This window comes from Rhyacophila brunnea, unplaced genomic scaffold, assembly GCF_057557595.1.
Source record: "Rhyacophila brunnea isolate RB1 unplaced genomic scaffold, BYU_Rbru_1.0 scaffold_4, whole genome shotgun sequence".
In the NCBI taxonomy this organism is placed as follows: domain Eukaryota; kingdom Metazoa; phylum Arthropoda; class Insecta; order Trichoptera; family Rhyacophilidae; genus Rhyacophila; species Rhyacophila brunnea.
The window spans coordinates 12,402,483-12,423,205 of NW_028233068.1; the positions used below are offsets into that span (position 1 = coordinate 12,402,483).

Consider the following 20,723-nt stretch of genomic DNA (forward strand, 5'->3'; position numbering starts at 1 on the left):
TAAGTTTTAATTTAAGGAAAAAAGCATTTACCCTCAATTTTAATGATTTTCTGTAATAACTTCTTTAATTATTAGTAGATCGAAAAGATATTACACCAAATCATCAGTCATCATGCAGCCAATGTCTGTGCTTATTTTTTTATTAATATTAAACCAAAATCATTCAAAAAACGTTTTTTGCCTCTCCTGTAAAATTTGTTCTGTGTGGGTTACGCCCTTTTCCCTAAGCACGGTCGATATGTAGGTATATAAAATTGTCAGTCAAATGAGTGAGAAACATCAATGAATTGATTCAGCTGTAACTTGGTTAAAATTATTATATTTTCCGCAAAAAAATAGTTCGAAAACCACTACTGTATGTTGTACGCAATCCAAGAATGGCACAAGTCCATTATTATGTTTTAAAAATGCATTATAGATAACATTATGTCACATATTAGTATTACAGAATTCATTAGATTATTAATTATCATACGCAATCGATAGTGACATAACTATGACTTAGGTACATCAGTATTCGACTGCTTAATCTTCAAACCGGCTAACTCCATTTGGGCAAATTGTTCAGTAAGGAAAAACTTAATAGTACATCACTATTCCACTGCTTAATCTTCAAACCGGCTAAATCCATTTGGGCAAATTGTTCAGTAAGGAAAAACTTAATGAGCGAAATTAACAATTCCAAAAATACACTCGATTTTTTTTTTTTTTTTATAAATAAGCTACACAATGAATTAATACACTATTTTAGCTTCACTTTTATATATAAAGAGCGGAGTTGTTCCATTTACGTTATTGGAAATTTGGCAGCTGCAGTTGGCTATTTTGTGTGAAGAATGATAACGCATTCATTTATAGGTTTAGGAATTTGAAATTTTGTGTGAGCATAGAAAACATGCTTTATAACATCTCTCAACAACAAATCTCATTTTTGGTAAAAAGTGCAGTTAGCTGGTTTGAAGATTAAGCAGTCGTATTGCAATTTGATCGTCTGTGGCCATACTATTGCGGACTCATTGTTATGGGAAGATTGATTGTTGCATGTTAATCCTATGGAGAGCTTACCTTTGAGATAGATTACAGCTTCGGCTTCGATCTCTGGAAATCCCATGACAGAAGCTTTGCAGTTGTATTTCCCGGCCGTCGATGTGTCTACGGTAAGTGTAAGGTTAGGCGTGCTGCCAACCACCTGGAATTAAAGACAACATATATTTTTTAGAATATTTTTAAAACATAAATACAGTGGCGGGTTTGTAGTTGTTGAGATTTTGAGGTCCCCCATGATAAAAAGAAATACAAAGGATAAATTCCATTTTTTAGATGCTTTGCCGTAATAATATATTCAACAACAAGTGCAAAACCATTCACATTTAAATACCTAATAAAAATATTAACCACCTCTTTTCTTATTATTTGTTATTTATTTTCAACCCTGATCTACTACTGTTTATTAGGCACGGTAAATAACCTTTATAAACTCGTCGATAAACGAGTCGATCAACTTCTGGATGTAAACTTCCTCTGATTTCATTACAACGTTTTTATTAGCTCGTATTCTTGTTTGTCCGGTGGTTGTTTATCCAGTACAAATCTTGCAATCGATTTTTAACTAACTTCCCGACTAGCTAGACATTTTAAACTTTTATAATATATCAGGACACGATGCCAATGCATTCTTTTAATACTTTTAGCCATCTTTAAGTAGAATTGAATTAATTTTCAGTTAATTCTGTTTTGTATGAACAGTTATTTCGGAAAAAATCCGTAATCCAATCCACTATTATTGGTTGCTAAGTGGGTGGTCCTAGCAACTAAATTAATAATATATACGTGCGTTACTATGGAAATCAAAATGACATTTCAGTATTCTATATTTGTTTATTTGTTTGTTTTTTATTTACTTCATATCAAGTACAAGTTTGAGCATATTGAGCATAATAATTCAACAGAAAATTTAAAAACGATGTATATAAAAAGTTCTTTTTATCTTGTAATTATTTCACCTCATTTTGGTTCTGAGCTTTCTCTTCCATACAATGAATCAAATCTCTCAAATGTCTCTTGGGCAACACTGGATAGCCTTCCTGAATCAGGCATCAGCTTCTTTAACGAAACGTTTTATAGAAATGCTCCATTCTCACTGACGGATTTCAACATGTCACGTGTGGAAACACATATAAGTAGTGTTACTTGATATTAATTTGGCCCTCATAAAAACACCGGGCTTGCCTAAGGTGGATGAATTGCCAACTTTATTGTGTGCAGCCATCTCAATATTATAACTATTTAACCTTCCCTTTACGATGCTAATAAATTCCGTCCGTTTCGGTCATGTCATTTTCGGCTACAATACGAGATTCACAATATTACAATAAGTAAAATTATAATGGCCATATTTATATATATATGGCCAAGTCGATAAGTATAATAAGATTCTATCGTCATTATTTACTGTTACTTTTTATCTATAAAATGATCAAAAACGCATAAAAACTTTAATTAAAATCATACAAGAAAGCTGGTCATAATACCATCTTGATTGCACCGCTTACTTTCATACTTCTTTCCACAATTGAGTATGTCTCTCTTTGTCGCATATACTTTTGAATCTATCTCTTTTATTCGCAACGTAATGCGACGTTCTGTTTGCAACGTGCATTAAATTTATAGTTTATGACAAGGAAATGAAATCTGACGTTTATCTGTCAATTTTATTTGTTTACTAGATAATACTATAGATGTTGAATGTAATAACATTTTAATTAGGTGTAATATCGATGATTTTAGGAGTAGCTAAACTATGAAGATGCCGAAGTTCATATCAACTGAAATATATGCAGTTTAATGGGCTGGGTAACGTACGGTGACATTGCAGTAACGGGAGTGTTAAGTCACATGAATCCCTAAGGTGACATGTTTACGACAGAAGTAGTGCGGTATGTCATATAGTGCTAAATAATTCTAATATTATGGCAACACTGTATTGTTCCGGTGGACGGAAATCAAATAATAATAATCATTTGCCTCGGGCGAGGCGTAAAACTTGTCGCCGGGTTGCGGCGGCTCGTAAAAATAACCGGGCCGAGAAGCGACATAACCGGGCGCCCAAACTCGGCCCCGGGTGACTCCACTAACGACCTGACACCCGCTTGAGCTATGGTTCTCATGGAGCGGTCTTTATCCACGATCTTTGCTGGCAAACATCACAAATCATCACTTTTCAAGTGGGCAAATAAGACTCGGAGATGTTCGTGGCTCTACGCCTCTACGGTACGTAGGGCCTACGCCGTAGAACAGGGTAATTCGCTGTATTTTCCATCATTCAACAATGTGACGAATTTCGTTTGTTATTGAATTATATTATCCATACTGATATAATAAAGTACAACATCTAGAGACAAAATATGGATTCGGAGAGCTAAATACAACTCCTGCGGGTCTATTCTATACACAAGGCGACTATCGATCGTTAAAGTGATAAAGTGATAGTATTTATTACATATTTCTTTTGACTTATCATAATTATTACGATAAATTAGCCGTCTAAACAGTCAAAACTGTATATTTCGCTCTAAATTTTATCACAGCTAAGAGAGGTGCTGTTAAAATATAGCACTTATTGCAACAATTACAACCAACTTATTGTTAATTGTTACAATAAGTGCTAATACTTTGATAAAAACCTACCCTAAGTTTGATAATATTATTTATCACTTTAGCGCTCGATAAGTATAGAATGTTTCCATTGATGCGCTTAATGATAACATCCGTAACGTTCTGGCCGAAATTAGAGCCCAAAGTGTGTGAAAAAGTCATCGAAAATTGGTAGATCGTGAGCTGCAAGATAGTCCGGGGAGGTCTTTTGAATGAATGGTGTTAAATCTATAATTGAAAAGATCAAATTATCGATTGAAATAAAGACATTCGAAAAAAGTTGACGATATGTGTGTTTTATTTATATAAAAAAATTCATACCAAAACTTAGTTAACCCTATATTATGTAAGTGAAGTATTCTACTCACATCGTTCATAAAGCTCCCAATATTCTCAACTATTTTTATACGATACCATGTGCTCATGGATACGCCTTGACAACCAAAAATCATACAGAATCCACGTTCAGTTTGGGCTCACATGCGCCTTAGTGATATAAAACCTCATTGGTTACAAAACAATTGTACCAAATCTTCAACACCTAACTAACATCAATTAGCCGAACGACACAAATTGTTTTACAAAAAATACGAACGCGTTAAATCTATGCAAAATTATCTAAAAGCCGGTCTTATATGGCAGGCATGTCCAACTTTAAGTAGGCTGTGATCTACTTACTAAAGTATAAAAGTTTAGCAGTGATCTACCACACTCTTCAGTTGTTATTCTTCCACTTGAGAAAGTGTATTTTATTTGGCTGACAACACGGAGCCATTATAAATTAAATAACAACACTAATTATTGTCTATCACCACACATATAGAAATACTAAATTTCTTATAGGTACATTGTGAACATGATAGGTTTTGGTCTGATTTTGTGCACTTATTGCACTCATAATCAAACTATTCTCCCACTTAAGAGCCTACTGTGTGATGGTAAAGATAAACTATGCCTATGAGGCCATCCATAGACTGAAGAGGTATGCGGTTTAGAATCATAGAAATATATTTTCATGAACAGAAATCATAATTTTAGTATGGCACACGGTTCCAAGCCGCATACGGTTTCATTTAATTGATGGCTTCTAAGTTTAAAGCGCGGGTATTCATATATTCTCTTTTTCTCACTTATATGGTAGGCCATGAGTGATACAATACGAATCAAGTGATACGATGAGGTTTAGAATGACTTTCACATTCTTTACACTATCATAAAAGTATGAATGATTAATGCTTCACCTACAAAGCCTCAATGAAATTATACGAACACAATTCTTATGGAACGATGGTGTGAACGACCAAAATCCATCACATATCGGTGACCGACACATTGAACATAGCTGGTATGGTAAACCAATGTGCCTGTGAATACTGTCCCCACGTTGAGTTAAACTGATTTGCAGTTCAACTTAAATACAAGTTCAATTGTTTTTTTTTCAGTTTCACTTTAATATATTAATTAGGTTTCATCTATTTATAATAGAGAAAAGATTTTTTCTTTATATTTATAATATGATAGAGTTATTGTCCATAGTGACATGGTTAGTTTGTGTTATAGCTAGGGATGTCATATCGAAAGAAACATTATGGATATGTGGTATCGGTGGTATGTATCGTATTGAAATAAAGTATCGGTCTAAACGCGTCGATACTTTTTTGACATCCCTAAGTAGCGCATTATAACAACGTGGCCGCTACGATAACGACTGCGACATCGGTTGTAACGAATCCCAACGAAACGGGAAACGGATGTTTGTTTGCAGCGGCGGTGGCCATTTAACGAAATGCGATGTTAGGTTTTATTGCCGCTAAAACCAGGGCGGGTTTGTACCACAAGCAAAAAATAAACAAAGTCTGAGGGGGATTATTGATCAATTGAGTTAATACCCTGTCTACCACCCAATGAAAATAGACAACTAGGAGCGCCAACAAAGTTTAAAGCTGTTTTGTATTATGAAGCATATCCATAGTATAGATGTATAAATAAATGAATGAGATTTATATATATTTTTTAGTGAGTCTCGTTCACTAAATTCCTATTGCAGAGGTTTTCAAAGTGTTCATTTTAGCGCTCTTGGCGTAAGACCATCCTGTCCGTAATATGTGCGAAATGTGAATTGCACAAAGGTAGCTCAATTTAGAGAGGGCGACAAACAGTCTGTAATATTTACCATTTAATGTCAACAAAGAAATCCATCCATCTAGTTGAGAGATTTCTAAAAATCAACAAGAAATATAATGAAAAAGAAATGCTTAAAAATCTAATCATCTAATATCTTAGAGTCATAACTCACATTTTCCAAATACGAAGTTTTGAGATAATCGCAAAAAAACAATCAGACCACTTTTTTTGTAATTAGAAGAAAAGTATCCCTTGGATAATTAATGAGTGAGAGAGTCGATTTACATTATTTTTTAAAAATACTTAGAATACTCCTAACGCTGCAGACATACAGCATACTATGAGAAACAGAGCTCCCTGATTGGTTAGAAGGCCTTGGTGACAAAACTCACATTATTATTTGATATATGTGAGTTATGAAACCAAAAGTGAACTTTGTCAAGGATTTTCACATGGTTTAAAGTGACCTTTGATACCTAACTATTTTTCTGTAATATAGATTAATACATTTAGAATCACTTAGTATATTTAACTAATATATGACAAAATTGCAATAATATGTGAGTTACAGTGGCGAAGGCTCCATACTAGGCGATTATTTAAAGTCTACCTTCTAAGAAAAATATATCTTCAAGTATTTGATTTATATTAAAATAGGTAAATAAAAAATATCGTCTCTGTTCTGGCAGAACACACTAACTGGAGAATACTAGTTATGAGTAATCTGACTTTGAAGTTGTTAAAATGTTTGAAATGGTCCATCATGTGAGTTTATTAAGTAATCGTAAAAAGGATGACTTTAAAATAAAGACTGTTTATTTATTAAGAAGGTTTCCAGACGGTAAAGTTTGAAATAAGGAACATTTTGCTATAACTAACTCAATATATTATCATTTTTTCGAATTAGTGTCTTCTGCCAGAACAGTGACGATATGTACTTATGCAAAATATAAAACAATTGAGTCATCTATCGGCTGAATTTAGAATACCGTTTAATTTAGTTGAGTTTCGAATAGAAAATAGGTGGCCACAAGCGCCATCTATTTTCAACTGAATTAGCTTCGGATTCCGATCGACAGAATCCAAACTACATTTTGTATCGCTATGACGACACATAACATCAAGCATGTCTGTAAATTTGAACCGAATCTATAAGCGCTACAGAATAAGCTTACTGTAGGTCCTACACTCTTTAGGAATGTGTTTATTGTCAATGTCTGTCGCTTTAAGCATATAATAACTACATAAAATGATTTAAAAAAATAATTTCTATTGGATTCAATGAGATATAATTCAAAATTGATTTTAAAAATAAAAAATAATTGTATCTTGTGATGTGTGTCATTGTGTTTTGTACATATTCATCAGTAGTATCTAATATCGGATTATCTCCTTATTATCCGTAAGTATATCTGACAAGTATATTTTTTTTCTCATATCTCCACAGCCTACCTCTTTCCAAAAGTCACCCTTCGCCACTGGTGAGTTATAACTCCAAGCGACTCAGTTATCCTAATTCGCAGTGAATATATTTTTACACGTATAGGAATAAAAAAGGTTTCAGGTCCTACCTACAAGTTTATTATCCCCACACTTTCGGATTGAAGTATCTGCGTATTTTGTTTTGTACATACACTTCATAATAATTCATAAAAGATTGGGGTTCAGGACAGCTTTTTGGGATTTCACAAGGGGTAACTGAGTACATTTGGGTAGGCCTGTCTGAGCACTGCGTTTAATTCCCAAGGGTGCCATAGTACCTACACCAGAAAAATCCTGGCAATCTTAATTCAGTGCGACCATAATGATAAATTCAAACGCTTCGGCATTTTTTTCTTTAAGCGATAACACAATTTCAATGCAGGAGGTGAAATTGAATATAACTTCACATTCTTCACTTGTCAGCAAAGAGGTTAGCTATATGGCTGTATTTAACTTGATTACAAAGATTGAGGAACTGCGTACCTACTTAGTTATTAACAGGATCATCCATCCTAATTAATATTTATTTTGTTAAGAGCGTAGGTAGATAAGTGAAACAAATAATTTTCAACAGTTTGTGGAACGAAATTTCGCAGTTGTCACCAATCGGAGACTGACAGTCGAGGTGTGAGGACGTCAATTTGTTTTGTGATGGCGTCGGAGGAATATATTCTTAAATCGTCTAAAGTTGACTTAAAAACGTTCCGCATGTACAAACATGACGTCAATGAATATACTATTATTATTACGAATATAATAATAAACATAACATTAAAAGGACGCATGTTGAATTTTTATGACAAATTATATTTTGCTCGGCTCGCGTCATTTGCACAATTCGCGCATCGCCTAATCACGATCTTTTTAGACCATGACTCAGCTGAAGTATAGCCTTAAGGGCGACGTGAAAAAATCGTATACTGTGTGTAAAAAAATGTTTGAAAACCACTGCTTTATTGTTTAAGAAGTGAAAGGTAAAGCGAATGGCTAATAACAAAACCTAGTAAAGAGATAATTAGGATGTAGAAGAATGTAACCATGCTTCTTTTTAGTCTTGGAGCAGAAATTATAATTTAGATTTTGTTATAACTGAAGATATTCGTTGATTTTAACCAATAAAATAAAATAAGTTTGTTAATGTGGTAGATACAACTTTTTAACAATTCGAAACAAAGGTTATGTTAATTTTATTATATCTACGATTTTTGATTTTATAATGTTGACAACTCTGACAAACCAATATATAGTAAGTAAATCATACATATCTATTTTTTATTTATTAGAAGTGGTCGGTAGTCGTCGGTCAGCGTATATTTTTTGCGGTCCAAAATGATCGAACTAACATTATGTACGTACGACTTTTATAGTGAAATATTTCAATAATATTTTTTATTGAAAAAAATCTTGTGAAAATTTGGCAAATATGTATATTGTGTTTAAATGCTTTTATTGTATATGTTACGCCGAATGTGCGAAATTGACTATTACATGAAATGGGCAAAATTTTGCCTAATTCATGACGTAATAGTCAAGCCCGTTGCCTTATTCATGAATTAGGTAAATTGTTTGCCGGTTGCGTGAATTCGCCAGGGTATGGAATTCTTAAACTGTCAACATGACAGTAGAAAAAGTAAATTTAATACGGATGGTTTTATTAGTTATAATTGGACATAATATAATAATATTATTATTAGGTTAGGTTAGGTTAGGTTTTGTAATTCTGAGTTCAACTGAATGTCCATTTTGAGGTTAGCTAACAAGTGTCAACAAACTATACAAACAAACAATCAACCATTGCACGATTGATAACCAAGCACGAATCAAATCGCGAAAATACCTTTTAATACAATTTTTCCGTTATCATATTATAGTTCTAGATTTTTTTGGGCATAGTAAATGGATATGAACGTCATTGAAGTTATTGATTGGTAAATTTTTATATAATCAATGACATTTGACACATTTGGTTAGTTTGATAAGTTGCAAAAAACACCACCGTAGCGCTACTATCTAATTTTCCCAATGCATGAGCTAGCCAGAAAAATTACTGCCGAATTCACACACTTGGCAGATATTTTGCCTAATTCATGAATAAGGCAACGGGCTTGCATTTTTCATGATTTAGGCAAAATTTTGCCCATTTCATGTAATAGTCAATTCGCACATTCGGCGTAACATATACATCAATAACGTACTAAACTAACTACAGATAGAACTTTTGAAATTACAACATAATAGTTTTCGTAATAGCCCATTTTATGTCATGAGTTTTAGAAATAAAAAAATGTCTGTACCAATTTTAATTTGGATTTCGGGGCTTAAGATGGATATAGACAATTTTAACGAATGTACAACAACCATATACATTATATTTAAGAGAGAGACAGACTTGTTGTGACATGTTTGTTTCTTATCTAGAACTTGACTAGAAGATGACATTGTAAACAAAAGTATTTTTACACTCCCATAAGGGGGAGAGGCGCGCCAGCAGATAACCTAGCGGAAAAATACGAAGCTTGCAATTTGAGTTTTTTTTTGATAATTTACAATTTCAACTGTACTTATTAATAAATATGTATCTGAAAACATTAAAAAGATTTTTTATTTATTTTTAATTTAAAGATAAACTGGCAATTGTAAAAAAATGTAATAAAATGTGAATTCGTTGCATGGTCAAATCTTATTATTACATTATATTTTATGGCCATATTTATTATTAAAATTTAGTTTATTAAGTGCTCATTTTTTTGTCGTTTAGATTTTTGACTAATTCATCTTTTTAATATTTTTTATATATATTTTAAAAAACATCGATTTTTATAAAAATATAAATGTGTATAACTTGAAATCCTTATTTTTTATATCAAATCGAGCTTCAATATTGGGACCATGCCTAAAATAAAATTTGATATAAATAAAAAGGATTTCAAGTTATACACATTTATATTTTATAAAAATCGATGTTTTTTAAAATATATATAAACAATATTAAAACGATGAATTAGTCAAAAATCTAAACGACAGAAAATCTAACACTTAATAAATTAAATTTTAATAATAAATATGGCCATAAAATATAATGTAATAATAAGATTTGACCCTGCAAAGAATTCAGATTTTATTACATTTTTTTACAATTGCCAGTTTATCTTTAAATTTAAAAAAAAATAAAAAATCTTTTTAGTGTTTTCAGATACATATTTATTAATTACTACAGTTTAAATTGTAAATTATCAAAAAAAAAATAATCTCAAATTGCAAGCTTCGTATTTTTCCGTCAGGTGCCTCTTTTCGCCTCTGATAGTATAAAACTAGAAGTTAAATACGACACATAAAAATGTTAAAAAGGTTGCGTATCTTTGCATTAGGTAACTAGTGTTATTAACGATTAATACATCCCAGTGACGAAGGCTGAAGGTAGACTGAAAATTTGATATAATATATTATTATAGTGAATACTAAACTTTGCCAGTTTAAGAAAAGAATACAAGAATACTAAGAATACAATTTGCAGATGGTGCTGGTTAATTTAAAAAAAATCAATTAAACCCTTTCTAAACCAAGCCATAATGGTGTAGGTATGCTATGGGCGATCCGACAAAATAGTGCACACTTTTTCAGTCATACTTATTTGTTTTCGTCGAATTATGAATACACAATAATATTACAGATGTTAAGTTATCTTTTTTTTTAAAATAATTAAGGTCTGCCTGATCAAACATTATCGATAAATATAATCTTGACATTAAGCCAAACATAATTTGAGATATTTTATACATAAATGAGTATTTTTGTAGAATTATCTACTATGGCTTGGATTAGACAGGGTTTAATTGAATTTAAAAAAATACTATCTACACATTGTAGTCTTAGTTCAATGAAAAGAAATACTTACATATATAATTTTGAAATCACTTCTGAGAAAATATATTATAACCAATAGAAAAAATATTTTTGAAACAAGTAAGACACCACCCCGCAGGAATCGAACCTGTATCTCTCGGGTATCGCGCCCACGCACATATACCACTATGATAAAGGAGCCATACTTAATTGCGACAAATTTTTACTAATAGGTTTTAATATTCACTGAAGCGTTTTCCAAATTGAGCAACTACTGGCGATCGGATGTTCAATAATTAGAATGTTACATTCTTAAATCGTGTGAATTATTCGTTGAATAAAATAAAAGTTATTAGAAAACAAAAGCGTTGGACTGACAAAGTTTTATATGCACTATTTATATCAGATCTTAACAGCATATCTCCGCCCTTCGCCACTGAATATGCATTATTGAAGCATACCTAATCATTTATTTGGATATACCTATATTTAGTGAATTTATTATATTTCGTAATATATTGACGAAAAATCTCGATACAGTAATGCTTATTGTGAGAATTGAATATATCGAAGCAATAGATGTGCGTGTATGTTTTCCATACCCACCGTTATTATATCGCATACTTTTACCAATCCATGTGGAAAGCGTAATGTGTTTTAAATTCCTCAGAAATAGGCCAAGGAAAGCATTTATGTATAACATTGGATCGTGAAATATAAAGGAAAACTTTCGTTATTGTTTGGCTTGTATAATTAAATCGCGATCTTCGAACAAATTGACTTTAAGAACTCTATTCACGATTAATTCAATATCAAAATTTGTTAAGAACATCATTATTTTTCGCATTCATCAATATTTAAGAAGTTATGTTTAAGTATGTACCTATTCATTATTCACCGCCCGCCTTAATCACGAAACCCATAATATAATACAGTCGAACTTGGTTATTACGAGGAAGAAGGGACCGACTGAATTTGCTCGTTATAAGCATTACTCGTTACATAACATTTTTCGCGCCATATTCTATTTAAGCATAGAACATAAAAAATCTGAAAACAATCGTAAAAATCCCCGAAACAGCATGGCATTCATAAACTACAAAAGCGGCGCTGATAGGTACCTACTGACTTCATAAAGCTTGGATTTTTACATGCAATTTCAACCATATGCGTGGATACTTTTTCAATGTTGTCGGCGAAAACACCAATTAGGTACTTAGACATTTGACTAGTGTTATAAATGTAATCCGATCCCGGCGGCATTGGTCTAGTTAACTGCCCGGTCGGATTTTATTGCTTAGGTTCGAAAACATTGTTTTTAAACGATTGACACATTAACAACAGTTTTGCTCGGTGTACCCGAGAAGTAGCTCATTGTACAAGTGAATGTATGGAGAAAATCATAAAAGTAAAATGTAAACGAATGTTTCCTTATTACATTCAAGATCTCGCTATATCCGTGATCGTAATAACCAAGTTCGACTGTACCTACAATTGAGTGTGTCACCTGGAAAACGTTGTAACCAACAAAATGGTCCGAGTTGATTTTTCAACGAAATTTTTTTTTACTGTAACTTCAGGACAGTTTTATCTATAAAAAGTTACCCTAAGATTTTTATCACGGAAAAAACTATCGCTGAAAGTTTGACAGTCAGTAGAATAAGGTTGTAAGATGACGAACCATGGTGATATTGTTATGAGTCTTAGTGCTTCTAAACTTATAATTAAAGTGAAAAACAGTAAAATATGTATAGAAAAGTGGCGGGATGTGAAGAACAAGATTCTCAGGAATGCCGGAAAGTTAAATGCCAACAGAAATGGCTATAATGTACCAGCTAAATCACCTAATGTTCGGTAAGTGGAAAAACGTTCTAACTAACATTGTATGGGAATATTTTTTTGAGAATATGAAAGATTTTGGGGTGTGAGAGGCTCCACGCAAATGACTGCCGAAAAAAGGAAAATAATCTGATTTCGATGTGTCAGTATATATATACCTGTGGAATATCGAGAGTTTTACGAGTCCTTGCTTAATGCGGAATGACCGATGGCTAACTACTGTTGAACAAGATCTTTTTGTCAACGTGGTAAAGCTGTAAACTAATAAGCCCCTCCTCTTATTAACCGCACTTCGACACTGCAACGACTTCCGGTTATCGATGAGTTGTCCACGTGTTAAAACTGTGAATTAACAAGCCCCTCCTATTTAGGCACCCACGGTGGCCGCGCGGCATAAGCGTTGCACTACAAAGCCGTGGGTCCCAGGTTCGAATCCTGGGTCTGGCAAGTACGCATATTGTTTTTCAATTTGTGTGTGTCTATGGACCTAATAGGTTGAGCAAGTGGCTGACATCCATTTCTCGTAAAAAACAAAATCTGTCAATACAAACCTCCACTCTGTGGAGGCCCATATGATCCTATCAGGATCGGATATGGTCGAAAAAAAAAAATTAGTAAATCGCTCTTCGACTTCAGCGACTTCCGGTTTTTGCCTAGATCTTCTTGTCGGATAGTATACAGTGGAATAATGCTGTAACACAAACTGCGATGAAGCTGAATTAAACGTGTTGAAATGCAATTTAGTTTTTATATTTTTAGTTTGAGGTCTAAGTTAATTAATTATTTTGTATGAATAAATTACGGCAAAAATAAGAAAAATGTTTTCATAAAAAAATAGAAAAAGTCATATTTTGTTGCTTACAACCTTTTCCAGGTGACGCACACAATTATTAGTACATATACACAGGTACTGTGTCTTTATGATGAAGCACGAAGACATAACACTGGTTTTACTGCCTCACGTTTCGTGTCACGGATAAACGGTTTGTCATGCAGTTGTTTGTTCTCCCAATATAGAACCAGATAGCCGATTGTTATTCCAATCGGGAGAGCAGTGGCTGTATTTAACCAATTTGGTTCGGATATCGATGTATTTCACATACTTGAGATTAAATTTAAATGCATCTACGTTATAGGGAATGCAATACCGAATGAAAATACTAATACCGGTATCCACGTATTTCCTATTGAATATTGATTAATGAAATATATGGAAAACAAAAGAGTCTACCAATAAATATATATATAAATCTGTGGTTGGGCCATTTATGTTCCCATTCCACTCCTTATCTCCTCACCCACCTCCTAATCCCCAGTGTTATTGTTACCAGACAACAATAAGCAATTACGGTGAGCAATTTAGCTCCGGTAAGCAATTTAAATCATGAGAGACGGTGTTACAAGGAACATTCAGTTGTATCTCGACAGCGGGCGTGTGCGGGCTTCTAATAGCTTTCCGTTGCTTAAGTGATTGACTCAATAGATACAGACTCATACAGAATCTATCATCATCATTCATACACCCTCACATATAATCCATAAAACTGTATCACAAAGTGCGTGAGTGTAGTAACCGGGTGACCCAAAACAACAATACCGATACTCGAGTGAAAGTTGAAACCAGACCACGGAGCCATCATACATCATCACAGAGGTCAGTGTCTGGCATCCTGTTCCATCGCCCCCACCCCTAGATCCGACCTCCTCATCTTCCCTTAAAAATAATTACAGTCCACTTAAAAAGCTCAACCAATCTCTTTAACATCTTAATAGTTTATAGTACGTGCCATTGTTGGTCTTCAAGGACATTGGAATGCTACGGAATTAAACCAGACATCGCGTAACCAGATACAAAAATACAGTATTGTTAAACCCTAATTTAAAATGTTAATTAATACATTTTTATTATTATATTAATACATTAGGTCTGATTTTTTAAACCGGTATTTGGGTATCGAAAAATACCGGTATACCGTTTTTTGAATACCGGTAATGCAATCCTTACCTATGTATAGTTTTAGTTTAAAAAATCGTTAAATACGGAATCATTCGGTAGTTGATTTTCACTGTATTTGTGTTTATTATGTTCACCTCGAGGGTTTCGTCGCTATGGCCGACCCTCCCTCACCCTACAGCAGTGCTACAAAAGCAATCTGGCATGGCGGGAGGCGCGAGAGTTGGCGATGTACCAAGGGAAGTGGCGCGAACTTATGCTTGCTCTTTGCCCCATTGCTGGGGCGTGGCAGATTGGAAGAGGAAAGAAGATAGTGCGAGCTGAAGTACCCGACTTTACTCAGGGATCATTTATGGTATGTATTTAATATTTGACGGGCGAAGGCTTTTCTTTTCAAATATTATATTGTTTTTTTTAAGATATCGAAAATTGCGAGATTATTTTGATATAGTCAATTATCTCGAAAAATAAATCGACGACGCCGACGTTTTTTTTTGCATTTATATCTTGGTACCAATAATTTAGTCTATACTCCGCGCAAGTGTCGTCAATATTAGTCCCATGTTGACTCATAACTGAATAAACCAAAATGCATAGACAGATGAACGCTCTAATTTTAATTTAATTAGTTGAAATAATAAAGAGATAACAAAAAGCATAATTTCACGTTGTTCTTAAATTCGGTAGTCAGATGGTAGAAGGGCCCATCTGTAAATTTTGGGAATGTTGAGGAGAGCAATAATAAGATTTCAATTCAGTTTAGCGAACAAAATATTTGCGATTTTAGAATTATTTAATCTGTTCGGCTGTTGTGTGTTTAGTTTGAGAAAAAAAAATATGCATATTCGTTTTAACTGAGATATTAACGGACCGGACCCTTTTGCCATCGAAATGCTTTTGAAATTATTACAGATGCCTCATTAAAACGTTTTTATTATCTCGTATTCTTGTTTGTCCGGTGGTTGTTTGTCCAGTACAAATCTTGCAATCGATTGTTAACTAACTTCCCGACTAGCTTGACATTTGAAACTTTTAGAATATTTCAGAACACGATGCCAATGCATTCTCTTAATAAATTTAGCCATTAGCAGAATTGAATTCATTTTCAGTTAATTCTGTTTTGAATGAAAAGTTATTTCAGAAAAATGTGTAAAAAGTAAAAGACTATTATTGGTTGCTAAGGGGGTGGTCCTAGCAACTAAATTATTAATATATATGTGCGTTACTATGGAAATCAAAATGAAATGTCAAAATGACATTTCAGTATTCTATATTTGTTTGTTTGTTTGTTTGTTTTTTATTTACTTCATATCAAGTAGGTACAAGTTTGAGCATATTGAGCATAATAATTCAACAGAAAATTTAAAAACGTTGTGTATAAAAAGTTCTTTTTATCTTGTAATTATTTTTTTCTTATTCCGATTGGTAGTAAAAATATTAATTCTGCCATCTGAATACCGAATTAACAGTTTGTAATTCCAACGACATTAAATGTATAAGAAAGAAATACATTTAAATATAAATAAATTTTGATATTGTACGTAAGGTACCTCATTAATTTTAAGCTTGTATATTAATCGGTATAAAGTTTGTCTTGTCTTTTAATACCAATTTAACGATACAGAAAAAAATCACTGCGGTAAGCATTAATGAGGATGTTTTATTAAATTCCCTATAAAATGATAAGAGTAATTATTATCATATTAAATTCAAGGAATTTGGCAGGATGGGAGCCTAAGGCCTCCACATCAGCAATATGTCTTCGAGACCACTGCGCAGTGGCGCTATTACTGCCCCCGAAGTGCCCCCCGGCCCGACTGCGAACAGTCGTAATAAACGTACATTAGGTAAGCCCAGGGTTGACCATACAGATAATCAACTAAGAATTTTTACACCATGGAGAATTCATATACAATACTGATAAAATTCTTTACACGAAAGTATGGTATGCAGGGGTAGTTGCTGCTAAAGTTTAAGTACATATGAGAAGCTTGAATGATAGAATTAGTACGTCGTTCCAATAAAAATACAGTATAAGGTTTACCATAAGAGAAACTTAACTTTTCTAACGAATTTGAATTCAATTAGGTAAAATAACGGTAGTCAGATAATTCCGTGATATTGCAAAAAATTCGTGATATAGTTTACTCTCCGATAATTTTTATCTTTATAATACCTTTTAATTAAAATATTAATTTAGATACATAATGGTAATTCTGATAATCCTTTGATATCTTAACTTTCTAACGACTTTAAATAGAAAATAATATTTGGATAAAATAACGGTTATGTTAGGAATCCTGTGATATTGTAAAAATGTCGTGATACAATTATGAATTACCAATAACTCACTGTCTACTTAGTACCAATACAACATAACGAAAATATAGTATAGAATCTTTAGATGACCAATCACAAAAAAGTATGTCATAATGTAGATTGTATAGCAAAAAGTTTAAATAGAGAGTTAGAGATTTTTTTTTTTAATTCTCGACAATTATTTAGATTCTCGAGAAATCGACATTATTATGAATTTACGTCTTGCCGATTTTCATGTGTTTATGACCACGTGGTAAATTCAGTTTTTAAATACACCTAACTATTGCCTAAACATAGACTCTTGCTAGACCCTATACTAAATAGAAGCTATACTGTGTATCATCATTATCAACAGCATCAGCTTGAATCTATCTCCTGTTGGATGGCATTGCCACGTAATTCCGCAGAACTTTATCATTTCATCGAACCTATGTATTATTATTTATCATTCGACAATGTCCGATCCTAATAAGAACATAATATGGGCCTCCACAGAGTAGAGGTTTGTTATAAACAGATTTTGTTTTTACGAGAAATGGATGTCAGCCACTTGCTCAACCTATTAGGTCCATCATACTCTGATTTATACACAAATTGAAAAACAATATGTGTATTTGCCATACCCAGGATTCGAGCCTGGGACCCATGACGTATGTATGATTGGATGAAATTATTGATGATGCCGTAATCAACATCAACGATGCATGACTGGCAACCCTGGTCGCAAGTCGTGGCGGTTGAACCCCAGACTTAACCCTTTCGCGGCGGCGCGGGGTCTCCTTACTACCCCCAGGGGTCTCGCTTTACGCCTAATAAAACTGAGCTAATGACCTGAAGGGGGGTGGTCCACGGTCCCAGTGCAAAGTATGGAATTGTATTGAGAATTATGTGGGGGAGACGGGGGCAAATTGGATTGCGGGCAAGATGGTGAAACGTAGACATTTCGGTCGGATGCGACTTGAAATACAATGGCCTGTAATTATGCGTTTCCTCGCCGAGAAAGTTGCCAAATCTTATTTTCTTGTCGAATAACATTAAATAAGAATTCTGGCGAACGAAACAATTATTGTAAACATTTCGTTAAACCTTTTGTATTCTAATACGTTTTGCAAATAAATTTATGAATATTTCTTTATGGCTGATAACTATGATTAAATTTAAATTGATTTACTAATTAATATAAAATATATTATGAGTGGTTCACAATAATTATGGATCAAGTTACCGCCATCTTTAGATTAATAAAGCCTGAGCATAACTTATAACAACGAGTGGTCCACTTTCCAGCTGTCAAACTCAGATCCCAGATTGCTTGACATATTGATTCGCCTTTTCTCGTTTCAAATTGAATTACAAAAAATTCTCAAATCAAATATATTAACTATCAGTGGTGTTAATAAATAATATACATTCCTGTTATTCATCAGCTGACAAAGTCAGACTAGTCCTTCAGACAAAAACCGGTGGTAATATCGATTTATAAAAAATATGTATGAGCACTCTATAGAAAAATGGCAGGCAATGACAGTTCATACATAGAAAACAACGGGAGGGGCGGAAAAAGTAGGACTAGTCGTTGTTAATATATCGGCTTTCTACTTGAGTCGGCAATGATCAAGTCCATCAAAATGGAAATTGAGATATTTGGACTTAAAGTTAAAACTCCTTTTGTAAAATTCAGGATTGTTTTCTGAATTCTCTCTAGCTTATAGAATCTGTATTCTATAAGCTAGCGTACACGTCACACGGAAAGCATTGTGCCATCGCGGCCAACTGTTGCAAGTTTTCAATGAGAGGGAACGGGATGCATGGTGAAGCGGGGGGGGGGGGGAACCGCACGCCAGCTTTTAGAAGACAGACTCTACTTACCATATTTTGAAAGTAGGTAAGACTACAATTTACAGATGGAATTAGTTAGTTTTTAAAAATCAATTAAGCCCTGCATAAACCAAACCATAATAGTTTTTGTATATTTTGGGCGATCCGACAAAATTGTGCACACTTTTCGTTGAATTAGAAATACATATTACTTCCAGATGTCGATTATTTTTTTAAATTCATTAAGCCCTGCCTAAACCAAACTACAATAGATAGAACATATTATTATATCTACAAAATATCTAAAATTATGCCATTAAATCATACATAATTTTGGATATTTCATAGATAGACGAGTATTTTTTGACTATCATCTATTATGGTTTGGTTTCGCAGCGTTTAATTGAATATTTAAAACTAACCAACACCACCTGTAAATTGTAGTCTTAGTTCAATGAAAACAAATACGTTTGCTTCCTTTAAACACGGCGAAATCGGTCCTGTGGGTCTATTCTATGCTTATCGAACACTAAATTGATAAATAGTATCAAACTTAGGGTAGGTTTGTATCAAAATATTAGCACTTATTGTAACAATTACATGAAGCCGGTTTTTATTGTTGCAATAAGTGCGATATTTTAACAGCAGCAAGATAGGTGCTGTTAAAATATAGCACTTATTGCAACAATAAAAACCGGCTTCGTGTAATTGTTACAATAAGTGCTAATATTTTGATACAAACCTACCCTAAGTTTGATAATATTTTTCACTTTATCACTTTAGCGGTCGATAAGCATAGAATAGACCCACTGATCGATCGTTATGATACTCCGTGTACTAAGTATTAGGTAAATATGCGGCTTAAGCGTCGGTCTGTAGCATCGTGGGTCCCCAGGTTCGAATTATGGGTCTGGCAAGTACATATATTATTTTTCAATTTATGTTGACATTCATTTTTCGTAAAAACAACATCTGTTAATACAAACCTCCACTCTGTGGAGGTCCATATTATTATTATGATCTTATTATGATCGGACATGGTCGAAAAAAAACTTTAATTACTTTAATACAGTGTAATTACACTAAGAATTGATAGTTTACATCATCATATTGACTAAATTGATTAGTTTTGATGAAGTTTCAGTAAAAAAATGCGTTACCAGTAATTTTTACATCTTCACATATTACGTATTTAAACATGCCTACGACTTTCTATGAAAAGTTTATATTAAAGTTTATGAGTATTTTATTTATAATATTGGATTTAATCCATGCAAAGGACCCAGGTGAAGTCAGATACTCTTTTGACGAAGTTTGGATTTAAATCTTGAAGTAGGTACTTACAGATAATTCTTGCTGGCTTTGGTTATGTGAAACATAAGCCAGAGATAATTGCTGTATTAAGGTACACTATGGCGTAGTGAATTACATACTATTTTAACCCACTTAAAAGATTAGCATAGTCTTATTAAAAAGAGCCCATTTTCCCTCAATTTAGAATATTATTCTTTTAATAATCTCGGTTTATGATTTTAGATTTAATAAATAAGAAAAAAATAATTGCACATTTTCTTATGTGAAACCGAATAATATTTAAATAATTACATGATAAAAAGAACTTTTTATATACAACGTTTTTAAATTTTCTGTTGAATTTTTATGCTCAAACTTGTACTTCATATGAAGTAAA

General features: G+C 33.1%; 1 protein-coding gene across 2 annotated transcripts in view; it reads right to left on the bottom strand.

Annotated features, from left to right (window-relative positions):
* The window catches only part of LOC147066914 (irregular chiasm C-roughest protein-like), a 428,804-nt gene that overhangs the window by 14,235 nt on the left and 393,846 nt on the right, over window positions 1-20,723 (bottom strand). For both annotated transcript variants that reach the window (XM_085954087.1, XM_085954086.1), the window contains one exon: window positions 1,066-1,189. In XM_085954087.1, coding sequence (XP_085810213.1) covers window positions 1,066-1,189 — 124 coding nt within the window. The remainder of the gene's footprint in view (window positions 1-1,065; window positions 1,190-20,723) is intronic.